This window comes from Arctopsyche grandis, chromosome 4 (genome assembly GCF_051622035.1).
Source record: "Arctopsyche grandis isolate Sample6627 chromosome 4, ASM5162203v2, whole genome shotgun sequence".
In the NCBI taxonomy this organism is placed as follows: Eukaryota; Metazoa; Arthropoda; class Insecta; order Trichoptera; family Hydropsychidae; genus Arctopsyche; species Arctopsyche grandis.
The window spans coordinates 8,021,639-8,040,816 of record NC_135358.1 but is presented as its reverse complement, the minus strand read 5'-3'; the positions used below and the strand labels follow the sequence as shown (position 1 = coordinate 8,040,816).

The 19,178-nt window shown below is 33.5% G+C and overlaps 1 protein-coding gene across 1 annotated transcript in view; it reads left to right on the top strand.

Annotated features, from left to right (window-relative positions):
• Positions 1–19,178, top strand: part of LOC143911235 (uncharacterized) — a 120,668-nt gene that overhangs the window by 66,012 nt on the left and 35,478 nt on the right. The window contains exon 5 of the mRNA XM_077430048.1: positions 7,319–7,471. Coding sequence (XP_077286174.1) covers positions 7,319–7,471 — 153 coding nt within the window. The remainder of the gene's footprint in view (positions 1–7,318; positions 7,472–19,178) is intronic.

Sequence of the window (19,178 nt, the reverse complement as noted above, 5' to 3'; positions counted from 1 at the left end):
CATAAATATGACTGAATCCAATTTTATTACTACGTATCGTAAAATCGTAGCCGAGCTACATATACATACAATTCAATACGGTTGTTTTGAACATTCCGTTACGTGTCGTTTTATTATTTTCACTTTAACTGCGTATTACATTATATTGCGATTTAATTTTCATTACCTATGCACATAATGTTGTTCGTGTGACTGATACTCATGATCGAATTTCTACTTTTTTTCGAAATGACCTGTCATATTCAAATGAGACAATAAGAGCGACTTAAATATGAGTGATTATATGCTAATGCGAATTGTCGTCTGACTTCATGCGGGTCACATCATTACGAACTCCTTCACCAATTATGTAGTTATATAGAACAAAGTGATATCATTGCCACGTATGAGTATATACATAAATTGACTTAAATTTAAAAAAAAATTCGTCATATTCCGAGGTAAAAGTTAACGAATCATTTCCGAACAAATTATCATATCATACGAAACGTATTCTCGTGTATGCTCTATATGTAGAAGTTCTATATCATTCTTATATTTAGGGTTAATCTAGATTATGATGAATTCATCTATAAAAGAGTCATAATCTCTAATTTGCAAAAAATCATCATATATCCTTAACATACAAAGTTTGAAACGACAATTAATGATATAGTATAGGAAATACAAATGTAAAGAAAGGTCATTAATTGTGTCTAAAATTACCATAGTGACACTTCAATTATTGGCAGGAAGTGGTTATTTTCATATAAAGATATATTCATACTATCCAGTACTGCAAGGCAATATCACGGCATAGCTGTGCACGGAAAATACTACTTATATTTATACTATATAGCAGCAGAGTACAGCAGCTCACGTAAATGACTGTTTCTATTCATACTATACAGCAACGTACGTTTTGGCTTGTTCAAAGAAGCTTTGGCCGAGTGCACGGCAAAATCGGCTTACATATACATTACAGAGCGTTACGGTATGGCGTAATGTTGCTTGCGTCGTATCGTCGAGTCAATAATGACACAATATGACGTTTCCGAAAATATTCATATGCGCATGCGCACTTTCGTTAGTACGCATGCACTCGCTACTATGACGTCATGTCTTGTGTGAATATTTCAATAGATGCCAAAGGAAACTGGTTTTGCTTGATACGTGACATGTGCTGCTGTATAATATGAATAGATTTGTCGGCTACTACTGTTACGTCTACGCCACGTTGACATTACGGAATGTGTCCATATAGAATGTACCAAATAATACTTTTAGTACTCCTGTTAACGAGCCGTTGCCGATCTGTGCTGTGTCAGTATGAATAGACATTGGTCGTATTTAAAATATACGTAGGTACACACGTTTATACAATTTTGTATGTACATAAGTAATAAGTAATTTGTAAATTCATATAAGGTCCAGATGATAATAAAAAATTTCTAAAATGTTATATTTACGATATTCTAGCAATTGTAATCCATGTATTATTTTTTACCTCTAGAATATTCTTGCCACTCACTCCCCTGAGATCAATGCCAGGATAAATTTCCATTCCTAGTTGGTTATAAAACATCCAAAACCATGAATAACGAGCATACGTAAGAATATACAGACATACATATCTTTCTCATCTGATTTTTACTTACCTCCTTTATTACTACTGGGTACCTTTTTATTACATTATTACAAAATCGCTACGGAATTTAAAACTTCAAATTAATAGTGATAAATAAAAACAAATAAACTTCAAATACTTCGTGAATAAATAGTGTTGAAATTTTTAAATCTGATAAAAATATGCAGCAGGAATAAGATAAAATCTCGTCATATTGTATAGTATATGTATGTAAATACAGTCCCATGACAGCGAATTACTAACACCATGCGGATTTTGCAAATTCTATGTTTAGAGCTATATATTGAAAGATGTGTTTATAATGATTATACATAGTTTATTTACAATATTAATACAACATATATATATATATATATATATATATATATATATATATATATATATATATATATATATATATATATATATATATATATATATATATATATATATATATATATATATTATTAATATTTTGTATGTCCACCCTTATTTCGGAGACACGATGCTATTCTTTTGGGCATACTCTCGATACAAGACGCAATGGTTGACTTTATCTCAGGATCTCCCTGCCACACAGAAATTATGTTTTGTTTTAGGATATTTTTATTGGTACATTGGAGCTTATTTAATTTCATTTTAAGGGTATGCCAGACATTTTCTATAGGATTTAGATCGGGAGAATTACCGGGCCAGTGAAGGAGCGGTAAATTGTGGTCGGACATGATTTTTTTCACAATTTTGGCTTTATGGCAGGGTGCAATAATATTGCATTAAGTGCAGGCGATCCCTTTTGTCAATTTTGTTTTGTATAGAGTGCAATAGGGTGTATCGCAATACCGTTATATATTGCGAAGCTCTCATCATCCCTTTTACAAAATACAATGGCCCCCGACCTTCCGCACTAATTGAGCCCCAAATCATGAGTGACAGCGGGTGTTTCACATTTTTTATGACACAGGACTCATTATACCGCTTGCCGACTCGCCTACGTACGTATTGGTGAGTCGGTGTCATCAATTGAATTGACGACTCGTCAGAGAAGTGAACCTTAAAAATGTTAAAAACATCGATTAATTCAATTCATTCAAAAAAAATTAAACAAATAATTTAATTTCAATTAAATTACCCCTTTCCAATCGTCGAGGGTGAAGTGGCGATGCTCATTAGCCAAATTGAGCCTGGCTTTCTTCATTTTTGGCGTCAAAAGCGTTTTTTTAAGTAGCTGCCTGCCTTTCATCCCCGCGTCTGCGAGACGGCGTTGTATTGTCCGAGTCGATATTTCGGTTCCGCTCCCGTAAATTCGTCTGGATTTTTTTATTTGTGGCAAACCGATCCTTCTCAACATTATTTATAATATATCGATCGACTCGAGGACCGTATTTTCGAGTGCCACAACAATTCTTACGCTTGGTGACCGTAGGATTTTCACCTCTTTTTAGTTGGGTGCTAATTTTATGCACACTGAAAACGCTAACCCCCTGATCTTTAGCAATATATCGTATAGAATACTTCCCAGTATTTAATAATGTGGAAATATTGGCGATTTTCTCCATAGATAAATCTTTATTTCTTCCCATCTAAAAAGGAAAGGGGTTTTTTTCACAAGCAATTTAAACAAATAATTAAGTGACATTTAAAAAATTTAAACACTTTAACTTACTTCAATGATATCGATAATATACAGGAAAGCAAAAATCTCTTCAAAACTAACTTTTCTCCCAGTGAAAGCACACGTCTACACCAAACGAATTTCAAAGCCAAACTGTGTATTTGCACTTGTTCGGTTTTTAAACTATTTGTATAAACACTACTCATCCTATCCTTCTCTGAATACATAGAATAGGATACAATGAATGGTCTACAAAAAACCAACCCAAAATGTTACTTAAGACGGCGCAGGAACACAAAATAGGGTAAATACGCGGGTGTTAGTAATTCGTTGTCATACGACTGTATGTAGTGCATAGGCAGTTCGCGCATTCAACGCATTTTTGATCATATCTCGCTTACTAAATTACGATACGAGTTTTACTAACATCTATTATATATGAATCTGCTGTCGAATAAAATAGCTTAACCGTTTTACTGAACATCTCTTTTGGGTATTTGGATGGCGTGTCTAATAAAATATGTATGTATGTATGCTTTTTTCGTCCGCAAATGCTTTTCCATTGATTCTTATCTTGTAATTTACGCACGCAACGTATCCGTTCAAATTAAACTTTCCTACGGTTTAATTTCGTTTGATTCTAACGTTGTAATTATTTCGTGTTATCCTTAGAAGGCAAATTTAATTATTCGTCTCTCGGTTATCCGGCAGCTTTACCTCGTCATCTGGCAAATTTAATATTTACAAACTCCGACGCAGAAGCCAGCTCTATTGCCATTTTGTCACAGAAAATTGACCGGTTATGTGCGAGGAAGATTTATGTTAAGATTTCTCGCAGACGACGCTCGATGAATGTTCATTTATTGTAATCAACCGGGTATAGACTAGATATTCATCTCCGGATTTTCCGGAATCTGAACATCCGCCTACATTCGAAGCGAATAGAAAAGAAACCTCTTCCGTCCTTAATACACATCATAATTTATAACAGGGAACTAACTCAACGATACATACGTACATACTTTCATTCCCCTATACATACATATTATTATGTTCCGGGTCATTGAGTATTGAAATTTGTATATTGTCTACCTATAATATACTTATTTATTTATATATATATATATATATATATATATATATATATATATATATATATATATATATATATATATATATATATATATATATATATATATATATTTTTTTTTTTTTTTTTTATATACATACATATATACCAGGAAGGCCTTATAGGTAACCCCAATGCGCCTTCCTGGCCAATTAAAAAAATTGCAGCATTTTTTTTAGTATCCAAGTCGCAGAATTACGAGACACTGAAAAACTCGCAAATTAACGTGACATCTATGAATTGTACATAAATTATATTGTACATTTATCAATCTCAAATAGTGGTGACACAGTAGGTAGGAATGATATTTAGCCAATTTTACCGGGAACCGTTTCAACAATGAAATCAGAGAAAATTGGCAAACTCTGATAGGAAACGATCGACCTGGAGGCACAAATTTCCAGGTCTGACCAGCACCACTACAGATATATTCAGAAAAATTATTTTCAATCGAGGTCAGCTCATGGGATCAAACCCGGCGCTTCTCGACGCTAAGCAGAAGCTTAACGACTGAGCTATGCTGCTGGCTATACGTGGATTAATTTTTCAATTATGACAATTTTTATTAATGTTGCATCTTATCGTCATTTTTTTGGTATAATTTGTAATATTTGTATGTGTGTGCTTTAATTTTCTATGTACGTAGTAACAATAGATGAAGTTTTATGATTATGTAAAAATTCGACCTCGAGATTTTGGCTGATTTGGTCACTGATCACGTTTTCATTATTTAGAAAAAATGTGTCCGTGTATTTTAGAGATAATTTGAATGTAGTTAATCCAATCACGTTGACACTTAGATCAGTTGTTGTACTTTTTTGGGTTGACCGGAAATAGTACATCCCCTTATAGGTCTCCTCTTATTTTTTATGTTTTTAGATTTGATTATCTCCTAAATTTCAACGAAATTTTTTTACACGTAATAAGTATGATGAATTTTATACACTGGCTGATCCAAAATAGTGTATTTACAAAATACAAGTATTCCTCGACTTATGACGGAGATACTTTCATGCACCTCGGTCGTAAGTTGAATTTCATATAAATAATTTCATATAAATATGCGCCATTTAACATCTCCCAAAGGGGCTATATCTTCATCATCAATCATGGGCTATATCTTATGAGCCCATGATTTTGTAGTAAAATGAAAATCGTTGATTTTTTTCGGTTGTGTGATTCGTCGTATGTAAGTTGAACCGCCGTATGACGAGAACTACTTGTAGTATATGCATTTATGAATATATGTATAGCTAGCTCTATTAGATTCAATTCTTCCTAAAATATTTATTTAGTTTAGTAACATTGACTATGTATGTACTTATTTATGGTTAATAATTTAATACAAATACTCTCAAATTTAAATAAAACAATAATAATTTAAATTCGAAGACATATTATTTTTTTTAAATTTATTTAATACATGGAAAAAGCGGCATAGCCGATGGACCCAAGTTATGCCATTTTCAGGTTGCCCTCAAGCGACATATATAGTATTAAACTTGTACATATATAACTTTATAGATTGCAAATTTCGAAATCATATTCAAATAGTGTAATCAAAAACCATCCTATGATGGTTTTTGCCAATTTGATGGAAACCTGTTTCAACAATCAAATCAGATAAATTGGCAAACTCTGAGAGGAAACAATCGACTTATAGTTACAAATATCCACGTTTGCCCAGCAGCACTACATAAATACTCGGAATAAAGTCTGTTCAATCGACGTCAATCCACGGGATCAAACTCGGCAATTTCTCGATGGCTATCATTAACATAACCACCAAGCTATGGTGCTGGCTTAACTTGAAGATTGAATTGAAGCTGTCAAAAATTGACAGCACATTTGTATAGACTGAAAGCATATAGTGAAACTTGAAAAATTTCAATTGTGTCTTAACATTTTGGTTTGTAAACTAATCAAAAGGTTTATAATGCTAGCAGTATGGCTTAATGGTAGCGTGTATGTTTAGCACTAAGTGATCAGTGGGTTCGATCCCCCATACTGCTGGTTAGATTTGGGGGTATTTGTGACTCCAACTCCAACTTTTCAGAGTTTGCCAATTGTATATGATCATTGTTGAAACGGTTCCTCAAAATTGGCGCAAAAATCATATTTCCTGTTGTCACAAACCTTCTGTATCTATTGTGTGTATAATTTGTAAAAATTATGTACAAAATCTAAATCCATAGATGTCTCAATGGATCAATTCTGTGATTAATTAGTTAATTGTTATTTCGTGCTCTTCAGCTTCTGGAAATACAGTGATTTATGTAATAATAAAATGCTGCATTGTTTATAATTAATTGTCCAGGAAGGCGCACTGGGGTCTTCCTGTCAAGCCTCCTGGTATATATCTATGTAAAAATGAATAATGTCTGTCTTTGCTCATCTTCTTTAAGTTTTGAATCTATTGTCCATTCGGCTGACTACCTTATCTGGTATCTATTGATTGTTTGTCCACAATGATGCTTTTGTTCGTCACTAATCGATAGTCGTATACATACATATTCCTTTTTTGATTTTTGCTCTAAACTCTAAATATAATGGCCAACTTCTATAGACGAGGCTAATTAGTGTGGTCCCAGGAATTAATATTTTCCTAGCTGCGCCGGAAGAGATACGGATATTAAAAGCGCCCAAACCTTCAAAGTTTTGAGAGCCTCTGCTGTAGGCGACTTGCTTTAATTAAGCGATAGCATTTCATCAAAGCAATAAAGTACGCCGAAGAAACTTTTAAATTGTTAATAAATAAATGAACATCACTATAGACGCAGTATATTTAAATTGAAAATAATAATAAACAAACGAATCGAAAATAGTACAAAATGTCGGAATGAGTTTATCGGCGAGATATTTCAAGGATAAATGCACCCGAATACCGAGCTGTAATCTATGCAATATATTCATACGATCTCGATTTTTTGAATCTATCGCATCTTTAACACTATTGTTTTATTGTCAACAGTGAAAAAACCGATCGGTGTAACTACCCTATCTACATCACCGTCGTCTGCTGCCGTCAACAATGTGGCTGCATCCAAAGGAGTCATCCCTCAGAGGAAACCCATCGCTCGCAGAGCTGCCACTCAACTCTCCCCCAGGACTGCACCACTCAAAGGTGAGTTGCGTGACTATTAAAACACTGCGGATCATCGTAAACGTCATATTTAGAAATGACATATGTTTAGATCATATGCAGTGCTGCAACTACATACATATGTATGTAGATGTCATGCGCTTTAGTCCGGTGCATCCTGTACTGCAAGTATTCCGAGCACGTTTATCTCACCGTACAAACATTTATAAATTATGTATTTATTTTTATTTAGTGTCGCTGCAGTGGATTTATATGCGTTATGTGCGATTTGTTCACTACTACTGAATTGTTGTGATTGTGTGTGAAATTGAACACAATAAAAAGGTAATAAACTGTGCGTGCTCCTTCTATTTTTTCATCGTCGGTTTGTTCGTTTTATGTGTGTTGTACGTATGACTTTTTGCGTAGGTGAGATACTCATTATCTTCTCAACTTCCTTATCTATATATGTATATATGGGTTTAAATTGTTACATGTAATTTTAAAATAGACGTGTTTTATTCATTTCATTTCGTTTTGTTTGCACTAAGAATGTTAAATGTGACGTAACGTCACTGGTGACATTTTAACAACGATTCAACTGTCATTATTTACTTTATCTATGTACGTAGTAACAATATATGAAGTTTTGTGATCATACGAAAATTCGAACTCGAGATTATTTTTCACCAATGTTATGATAACGATTTGAAGCTTTGATATTGCACATTTGTCAGTCACGGGTGACATGGCGTTAAACTGTTTTGTTAAGTATTTTTCTTTTTCTCGTGGACTAGTGGTTGGCATATTATGCTTTCGTGCAGATTGGTCACGGGTACGAGTCTCACTAGAGTCCCGCTGCTGGCCTGACCTTGGTTTGTGACTCCAGGTCGATCGTTTCTTATCAGAGTTTGTCAATTTTTCTGATTTTCATTGAGGCAATTCCTTTAAAAGTTGGCATTTCCTTTCCTATCTCTCTTGCTAATCTCAAGTTATTCAGCTTCTTGAGGTTCGCGAATTTGATGATAAAATGCTACAAAAAAAATTTCTCCATAGATATCACTGTGTATGTTTGTATGAATTCGTATTGTATAAAATTCTTATATATTATACATATATATTGATTGTATTGTATCTGTTTAAGTTCACTCGTCGCTTTGGAGCGATCTGTAAAGGCGAGTGTTTATGTTCTATGAAATAAAATAAATATATTGTAGCGTGGACGTGTAGAGGGATTTCCGAAATCGAAGTGAGAGACGCAGCGGTGTGGTAGATATAGTTTATTGTTCTTGATCCGTCGGCCTGCCAGCTTCGAATGAAGCATGGTTCAATGCCGCCTCATATTTATACCCAAGCGTGTACTCTCAATACAGAGAGGTTATTGTTAGAATGATCTATTGCTCTTCCTGAAACATTTTTGTGTCATGAAGTTTTCAAGATATATGCATGTATGGATATCTGTTATTTTGAAATATTGAATTTTTTTCTTCTTATTGCATTTAAATGTTCAATATTTTTATTGGTGCAATATAATGGATACTTTCTTATTTTCATCATCCTCTTACAAAGTTTTCAGACCATGGTTGTTATCTGAATATTGGATGCTAGTACCCAGAATAGACTGTGTTCCTTTCAAAATTATTCCCGTGAATTTTCATCTACGTTTACCTAATGTTTTCTTTAGTTTGATTAGTTTCGTGAGTTTGTATAAATAGTTTGGTTTTTCTTCTTTTGTTTGTGTTCCGAAGTTCAGTCTTTTTTGTCATGCTTCTTAGTTCGATACTTTTTTGTTAGTAATTGTATCGACCTACATATGTTGAACATTAAATGACGTTACAGAATAATAAAACGAATGTTCATCCTTTTATTTGTATCCTTCAATTGATCCCATATATGAGGTTGTTTTCGTTTTTACTCACTAATTTAGTTAGTGATTGATGAGATCGTGGCTTTGCAATCGTGACTTGAATTAATCGACGTAGTGCTATTTATATTTTAAAATTTTCTACGGGATATATGTATATTTGTTTAGAAATTTTCGTTTTCGCCCATCATGATCGCGTAATTTTGTAGAAAGTTTAATTTAACTTAAGTTGTTTGTTAAGTTTATGTTGTGCGGTAAGGAACAATATATACATACAATGTAGGTTGTTGCTTTTAAATGTTGGATGTGAGATCCTGTTTCAGTAATTGGCACCTCGACCATGAATCTTGTCTGTGAAAAGGGTTATATTTTTAGTGACCTTTGACGAAAACGAAGCCTTCTCTTCCGCCAAGGTTCCTTTCATTGTATCCGAAGGGACTTGTGGAGTGACGTAAAAGCCAGAAATGATTTATTGCGACCCTTACGATAATAAATATCAAGACCCTTCACATTATTATACCTCTATGGTAAAATGAAAATAAAGTACATCGTCGTATTTATACTAAATGCACATATATGTACATTGCTACGTATTTCACGCAAATGTGCACTAGGATTGTGGCGAATTGAACCGATAAGGTTTCACATCAATGCGAATTTTTCAACTTGATCATTGACAGTTTTGAAATTTTTTATTGTATAATATAACACAACGTATGTGTGTATGTACATTTTGATAATTATTATACGGGCGCACCTTTTGAATTTGCATTATACATATACAAAAAAAAAATCATTATTTGTTGTGGGTACTGGTCAAATATGAACTATGTAGAAGTTGACGGTCTAGCCCGAAAAACCAGTAATCGAAAGTCAATATTGATTGCATCATTTTGGTTAGAAATTCTAGCGGTGTTTTTTTTTTATTATTTAAGTGTCAGCTTGCTTATCAACACATTTATGCATTGATTAAAAAAATGTTTGTAGGTTACATACTTGATAATTTTTTGTTTGTATTTGAGTGATAAAAATGAATAGCGCCCTCTTTATGTGTGTTTTTGAGTTTGTCTAAGTTTCTCACCATTTATTTTTCAAAATTTGGTTCGGTTCTGTGGGGAAGCTTGGGAAATTTTTCACTAGGTGTCACTGTATATATAATCGATTTTCTTGTTTGGTTTTTCCAATGCTTTTCGGAATGTTAGTTTCCAAGTCACAGATCACTTGATTAAATAATGAATATCATAAGTGTTTTGTAATAAATTTACGTTTTATCATTGAAATGACTTTAATCCTCCCCCTAATTATAATCTGCGAATATTATATGGGAAAGCCACTAGATGTGTAAACACGTTATTTAGGTTCTCACATCCATCAAACGGCTTTCTCCGCAAATCGTGTGACAACTGTGATATGAACTCGAGACTTTCAGTTCGGAGACCTCAGATAGTCGCAAAGGTGATTTATCTCCCGTCTGTTTTTCCCTCCCATTGTTCGTTTGTTTCTCTTCGTCCTTTCAATAAAAACAGGGTTAATTGTAGATGATCTTTCTCGTTTGTACGGATAAGATATGACCTGTGAAATTATCACGCCTTTCTCTGCGAAAATGAAAATCGCGATTATACATATATAGTAACTTTTTCGGTGGTATCTCTAATCTACATATAACAGCTATTATTAAGGCTTACTTTCGAGAAGATGTTACAATAAAAGCGTATTATTAAGTTTTAAGATTTATTTTTTTATTTCTTTAGACAATAACCGGTTTTATATTATAATATCTTACGTGATTGAAATTTCGAAGATGTTTTTTTTTTTGGCAACTGTAATAGAAAGTAATGCATATATTATTTATTTGATAACAATTGAATGTCGAATCATTATCAAGGAAAAACATTTCTATTTGTTATGTAGAGAAGTTGTAAGAGATTCTTTCATATGCGACTGGGAATATTTCGTAACGATTTATTTGAATATGTACCAATGTTTTTGGAATTAAAATAGATATAGCGCATATTAATTACTATTCGAAACGAACGTTGTTGTAATTGCCGAAAATAATGTTCAGTGTGTGGGAACAAATAACAATTGACCAGCTTATTAAATATTATGTATTATATTTCTAATTATATGGATTTAACAAGACAACAGCGACGTCTTCGTAGCTGATATAATTTATTTAGCAGTTTGCATAACCTTATTGCGGTTGTGCCCACACTTTCGACTTTCCAGTTTTGGCGATCGACCAAAATATTAATTGTATTTTTTTCGTCAGTTCGCATTATCACATTCATTATTCATTACGTATTCGAGGAAATAGAAAAAAAAATGTGTAAAAGGTGTATAATGTCAGCGTAGAACGATAAAATACGGTCGATGATATATTCGCGAACATTCGGTGATTGTATCGCGAAAGTAATTTCGGTATTGTTAGCGTAAGATGATATCGTAGTGAAGAGGTGTGATTGCGGTGAAATCTGTCTAGTCTGGAGCGGAAACAATTAGTCAATTAGTCCAACATTTTTAAATTCACTTCGCTCTATTTGTCGAGCGAAAAAAGTGAGAATCTTTAAGATACGACGTGGAGAAAGGAATCTCTGCCACGCACGACAAATGGATGTGGAAAACCTTTCGTGTGAATTTTTTGTATAATATCCATTGATATATGTATGGTAGAGATAATCATAAATTAAAGGTAGACACATTAAAGGCATAAATTAAAGGTAGACACATTAAAGGCATAAATTAAAGGCGCACAGATATTGTGTGCCCATTTTTGAATTAGTATCGAATTTTAAGTTTGTAGATGCTGGAATAATTCACAATCAAGGTTTCCTATTAAGGTTTATACATGCATAAATTACCTTGAAATAAAATACCTAAATTATTCGATACAAATTCAAAAATGGACATACAATATCTGTGCACCAAGCCATCGATATATTATATTTAATCTAAAAAAACGAAGCCAGTAATATTTCTTAGTTTTCAAATCTACTAAGTAAAACTTTTTTTTCGATTGTTTAATGAATTACTTGGATATTATACTACATAAGTTTGGTCCCCATAGTTTGAGGCCTTGACACGCGGGATGACCTGCATTTTCGTCAATCACATTTGTTCTGACACTTTTAAACCTTCACACATATTTTGGCGGACATAAAATATTGTTCACTTCTTCTGTGAATATGTGAAGGTATGAATTCATCTGGCCGCTTAAATTGATCATAGAATTTTAAAATTTTGTGAAATCTGTTGAATCCATTCAATTGAATCATTGAATGCAGGATTTTATTTGTATGTATGTAAATTGCATGTGTAAATATATTTTACACGTTGCTATATTTACGAAGGCTTATATGTACATAGGTACTAAGAAGGGTTCTACTTTTTGAAAATGTGTGTAAAACATAGCCAGGATGTAAATGAAACGGTGTATACAATACATATGTATATATATATATATATATATATATATATATATATATATATATATATATATATATGTGTGTGTGTGTATACAGATATAACTTCTGGTATCATCAGGTCATAGTTACATATGTATATGTAACTATGTTTACTCCTACAATATGTATGTATGTAATTTATATGAGATATAAATGCACGAACAATGTTTTTGTCATTTTATAGTGTGTATGTCCTTGTAGGGTAGCTTACATAATCCCCGTCAAATACACCATTGACTTCTGTAAACATCACACTGGCACAAAAAAAAACTGACCGAAAATGGTGGTCGTGTAATCGCAGCTTTATTGATTTAGTCTCGCCTTTTCTCACGTTAGCGGTGTGTCAAATTTTCATCGAAGGATTATTACTAAATTAACTTTCTCGATCAATTATGTATACATGCGATATAAATAATAGTTTCCGCTTGATTTATAATCATTATCGAATAAAAAGTTGAAACTACATATGTACCGCGCCCAGTCTGAACGTTGGCGATGATAGCCTTTGGGCAAAACCGCAAAACATTAAAAGAAGGCGCGTGGTCATCGCAAATTATCTCGAGTGGCAATTTCAAGAATTTTATCGAACCCATTGAGATAAATTTGCATTCTCTATATTATATATGCACATGTATGTATTTGTTACCGTTTGATTTTTTTAGGTTGCATTTTTACTATGCGGAAGATTCACTTTGCTTAACTGTAAATATTTTAATCACATTATATTAGGAAACGTCTGAACGATTTCTAAACGAGATCGCTTTTAATTAGTCGTATCAATCTTTGTATGTATGTAATTATAATGACTGTCGGTGTCGTCGTCGGAGTGAACGTGTAGCGATAAGCTGAAACTTCTCGTCCGGTTTATGCTAAATATGTGTGCACTTTTTGCATTCGTAAAAACGATTTCTCCTCTTGGAACAGGCTGCTATAAATTAAGCTTTTATATTGAAGAGAGTAGAAAAGGACGGTCCATTCGATCGCACAATAGGAGCAATTATTTGGAAATAAATCGAGACGGCGACGGTCTCTGGGGAAATTAAGAGAAAATCATTTTCATTATGGAGCTCTAATGTCTGAAATTTTTCTTACGTCAATTACGACCTAATGATCAATCGTTACGACTGTGTCCATAATCGCCGACACTCTAGCGAATGGTAAAACTTTTTTAGGTGCCGCAGTCTCCATTTATCTGCAATGCGTATTTGTACCCTTCATGTTAGCGAATTATGTGAAAACATGTGCAGGGTGGGTTCATAAAGCAACGAAACAATTCATTTTGTATGGAACTTTTAATCAACACTAATGATTTTAATAGACAAAGTTGACCTACAACTTAGTACATGCATACATAATAAGTCTTTTTCATTTCAATACGTTTTAAACATTCATATCTATAAGAATTCTCTACCTTATAAATTTATATAAAACCGAAACGTTGTCTGTAATTCATTTCTGATTGGCTGTCGTCAAAGTCGTTTCTGATTGATTGAATTGGTCAAAGACATTTGTGATTGGTGGTCGTTAAATAATATTATTTTTTTCGATTTAAATAAATTAAATAAAAAAAAAACAAATGAAGATTTTTTCATGGTTCGACGATATTCTCACTACTAGACTGCATTTCCATTCCAAGTTTATTTTATTATATTCGTGCAAAAACGGAAGAGATCTTCAAAAATGGAATCAAGCAAAGCCGGATAGTACAATTTAAAATTTGTTATTTCTTTTGAATACTCATATTCGTTCATTACTCGCAAACTTATTCATGAGTTACAATTTTTCATATGTACATATGTACGTATGTATGTAGTATACATGAAACTAGTAGAATTACCAAGCGTTTCTCGGTTGGGTGAAAGTTGGAAAAACTGATGAGTAGAAACCAAAGAACTTTTTCAGATTATGATCTCTTACAAAAGCCGTTCACGTTCTAAGCTTTACTATGAGATTTTGGTATCAAATTTGATGGCTTTATATTGGAATCTGTAGATTTGCACAGCAAACGAACAAAAATTTCATCTTTATACATCGGTAAATATCCATATGTATAGTCGATACATTCGCTAAAAGTTTATCTAAAACTACATATAATGTTTTGTTTGAAGTTATTGGCGAACCTTTTAGCAACAATATTAACAAATGTGTAATGTTGTTTTTGTATCTAAATCGGATTCTTCACTGCCTTTACGAAAATATTGATAATTGGATTAAAATGAGAAATCAGGTTAAAATGTATACGTATTTTTAATTCAATCTCATTGTTCAAGGTGACACTTATCTTCTTACTTCGTGAAAGTCTACTCATCCGATTCATTAACGGTCAATTTTAAAATACCGCATTGCGAACGGTATACATACATAGTTAGTGGCGCAGAACAATATCAAATCTTTTTCACATAGTACATGCAGATATTTCATTGTAGTACTACTATGTACATACATATATCTTCATCGCGGTTTCGATTTCGTAACGTGACGCGAAATTTCGCAGTCACAGACCGTGATAGACGGACAGACACATTATCATAATATACCGCGTGGCCATTATTTTTCATTGGTAAAAGTGGAGAACGTATATGTACGTGGGAACGAAAATTTTACACATTCACGTCGATTTAACCGTGAAAGCACAATTGAGACAATGCACAGTGGTGTTCCTCGGCCGAACTTTGCGAAATGTTAACTGCGGGGTTATCTCGTTTGTGCAGTGTATTTTGTGCAGCAATGTCGAGTTCTAGTTTTTTTTTTTTTTTGTTTTGTTTTTCCTTTCGTGTTACTTATCGTGGCGTGAAATGAAGATGGTGCAAAAATTGTTTAGCAAGCATGGGAAATGTGAAATAGCGAATGTGATGAAAACGATTGATTTTATTTTGAATAAATTGACCAATATGTATTTAATACAATGGTTGTGTTGTTGTGTGAATTTAAATAAGACTTACGTGTTTTATTTTAAATTAGACAAATGTGTCGTGTTTAGACAGAAAAGACTAGTTATGTGATTATTTTAGGTAATAGAATAAACAACAATGACAATTTTGATAAATATTTGTATTTATTTTTGACGATTTATAAAACTGTGCTATCTCTATCAATATATGTATATCATCATGTGAAGTCGTCCGTATAGAATTCAATAAATAATAAATAATATTTTCGGCGTTAATTTCAAATGATTATCTAAAAAGTTTTAATTTTATAATGAAAGATTTTTAGTAGACAAGGATTTTAATTTTTCTAAGGTCATTTCATATGTGGATCGATCGGTTTAATTGTATGTAATTCTAATATCTTTAAAATAATGGTTGCATCCAAAAATAATAGTCCCATAATATTATTTAACAGAAAGATGGTGTTCAAGAAATGTTTTCAAATGATCGTCGAAAATCCAATACATATTAATGTTTTTGTTTTTTTCGAATAAAATTTTATATATTCATATGTAGGTTAGCGTAATTGTATCGATTGATGAATGATATAAAGATTTATGAAAATATATATTTATACATAAATATCTATTATACATATGTATATGCCGTTATATTTGTAAGCATCGTAAGCCCACTTTTCTTCATTTCGCAAAACATTAAATATAATGTTTAACAATTTTACGGATTTAATAGCCTTTAAAAATATTGAAAAATATTGGTGGCCTGTTTAAGCATTTATTCTGCCTTTTCGAGGTTCGGATATATCGAATTAAAATAAGTGATAACAATTTGTGAATTATTCTAACGTCAAACAGAAATAGTGTTTTTGGAACTGAAAATTGGACTTCAGAGATGACGGATTTGATGAATTTCTAATTTTCGAGGTAAATGCTGACCGCAGTAAAATCATACTTGGCCACAGATGGAAACTACAGTTCTACATACATACATATGCCGATATGCATACTCGTATTCAATTTTATATTCCGATTCATATAGTCCACAAATGCTTCTTTTTTGGATAGTGCCTGAGCGTTCGTTGCGCACAAATTGTACATTGACGAATTACGCTCTGTGGAGCGCGAACGAAAGAGTGAAACTAAACATAATAGTGGTCGGCTAATTGTCGAGTATGCAAATGGAATCGGTCCCATGTAATAACAACAACAATTGACGGTTATCGAATAGAATTAGGGTTCAACAGCCACCGAGGTTCTGCGCCGCTAGCGTGCGGTTCTCCGTTACTTTTCGCCTCGCAAGATCGAAAGTCGACCAAAAAGAAAGTCCAGCGAGCGTACTGTTATGGCAGGGAAAAAACCGAATTGCTTCACTTGCTCCATTCAGTTGTGTTTTAGCGTTCGTATCGCGATGGTCATGTCATGTGTCGTCCCCGTGGCTGACATGGACCATCTACACACCCACGTCTAATCGTCGTCGCCCATCGCCCAGAACCCCATTAATCCATGGACACGCCATAATCGGAGCGACTATGTGTGTGTCGGTGTGTGTACGCGTTAGTGCTGTGAATGCAAATTTTCCGGGGAAATGAGTACTCCTACCGTGCATAAGCTCCCGCCTAGGATGAGCCCTCTCAACAGATTGGTGTCCTTTTTCCACGGCGATAGTAACAACAACAACAACAACAACAACTGTCCGAAGAAGAGTCTTCACTATCCGAAGACGTACACGAGCGATTTGAACATATACGGCGATGCCGAAAAACTCAAGAAACACTATCTGTGGGCGTCTTTGCGGAAGCCTTACAAGAAAAAAGGTTGGTGTTGTAAATGCAAATGTTGTTCCGCTTCGACGATAATGACGTATTTAATTATTGTTCACTAGTTATCCATATTTATGTAAATATATATAAATCTAATAGAATGCAGGGGTTTTTAAATTATACGGAAAATGCAGCCGTGGACAAATGTATTAGGCCACTTTAAAGATAAAACGGTTTTGACCGGAAGTACTCGGGTATTTGAAACAGCCACTGCCTGTATTGCATCTTATTGTGAATTCATCTATTGTTTAACTCTACTTTTTCTTCCTTGGATTGCTTATTATTTCAAAAAATATATGTAAAAATGTTCATTTTACGCAAATCAGTATTTCGGTAGAAGTTGATTGATTTATCGTTTCCGTTGCTGTTTTTTTTATTCAGTACAATTAAATAATGCCAAAAATACGGGGATTGAGTGAAGGGAACAGGGCTTAGATTATTTTAATAAATTTTCTAGGGTCGGGATAGAAAAAAAAGTAAAAACAACTTAATTTATCGCGGTGTGCAGTCTAAATGAGATTAAAAGGATGCAGTGAGATAAGTTCTATAAAAAATCGTTCATAATTTTTTTGTTTCTTAAACGTGTTTATTACGATTATTTTTCACCATCGAACTAGCAAAAGCAATTAAAATCTCTATCGGTGACCAAACCGCGCAAAATGGCAAAGTTTCAAACCGTTCAGAAGAGTGTAGGAAATATTCTCAGACCGATAGGCGTAGTAAAAGACCTGTAATAAGAAAAAGACTTGTTGAAAAAATGAGACGAATACGGAAAAGAGCACCGTGTCTTTCAAAATCCCAAATATGTACCTTCTGAGCTAGATGTAGAGGTGAAAAGGGAATGAAATTCAAAATTTTCTTTTTTAAAGTTAGTTTTTACAAGTGGTCCTATACATTTCTCCACGGCAGCATATACGTGTGTGCATAGGTAGATGTCGTGAAAATTCGTTAGTTTTTAATTTTCAAATGAAACAAAAATACTGCGTGATGAAATTTGTTTTTAAGACTTTGTCAGTCGTACAAATTCCATTGATGCCGCACGCTACATTTCGTGTATGCTTTTTTTTCATAAAAAGGTATGCGGATAGCATTTTTCCAATATTTTACTTACATAGTAGCAAACTAACTTAAATCTACGGCATCGAGAAATCCTGCTGTGAAGTCACCGTAGGGGGTCTACCGGGTGGGCACTATCCGATTCAGCCAGAGTGCATGTGGGGATGTAAATATGGCAATAATATCTTAACGCTATCTATCCATCATTATCACCCCCCCCCCCTCCCCTGTCTTCAATGTCGTAAAAGATCACGGGAAGATATACAGCGGAAGCCATGAACGTATTTGGCGTTGATGATCGACGTCAATTTTTATTCACACTCAAAACTACATATTTGAAAAAAAAATATGTTTGTCACATTATTTAATAATTTGCAGGGTCATAGGACTTGCAAAATGTATTGGTCTTGTATGCGAACCTTGCAAAATTTGTTTCGAAATAATTGTGCTCCATAATTGTTGCTACCGATAGATCATTTATGGCCCCCCCCCTGTTACAAATGCATCTTGCGCAAATGGCTAAAACGTGATCTTCTTCAAATTTTAATACAAAGCACTAACGAGTTTTGTTAATTGGCTGATTTTATTGTAGCACGAAGTCGATTATCTTCGCTAGCTATTATAAATCGGTTCTAATGCGCCGTAATTCATAGTA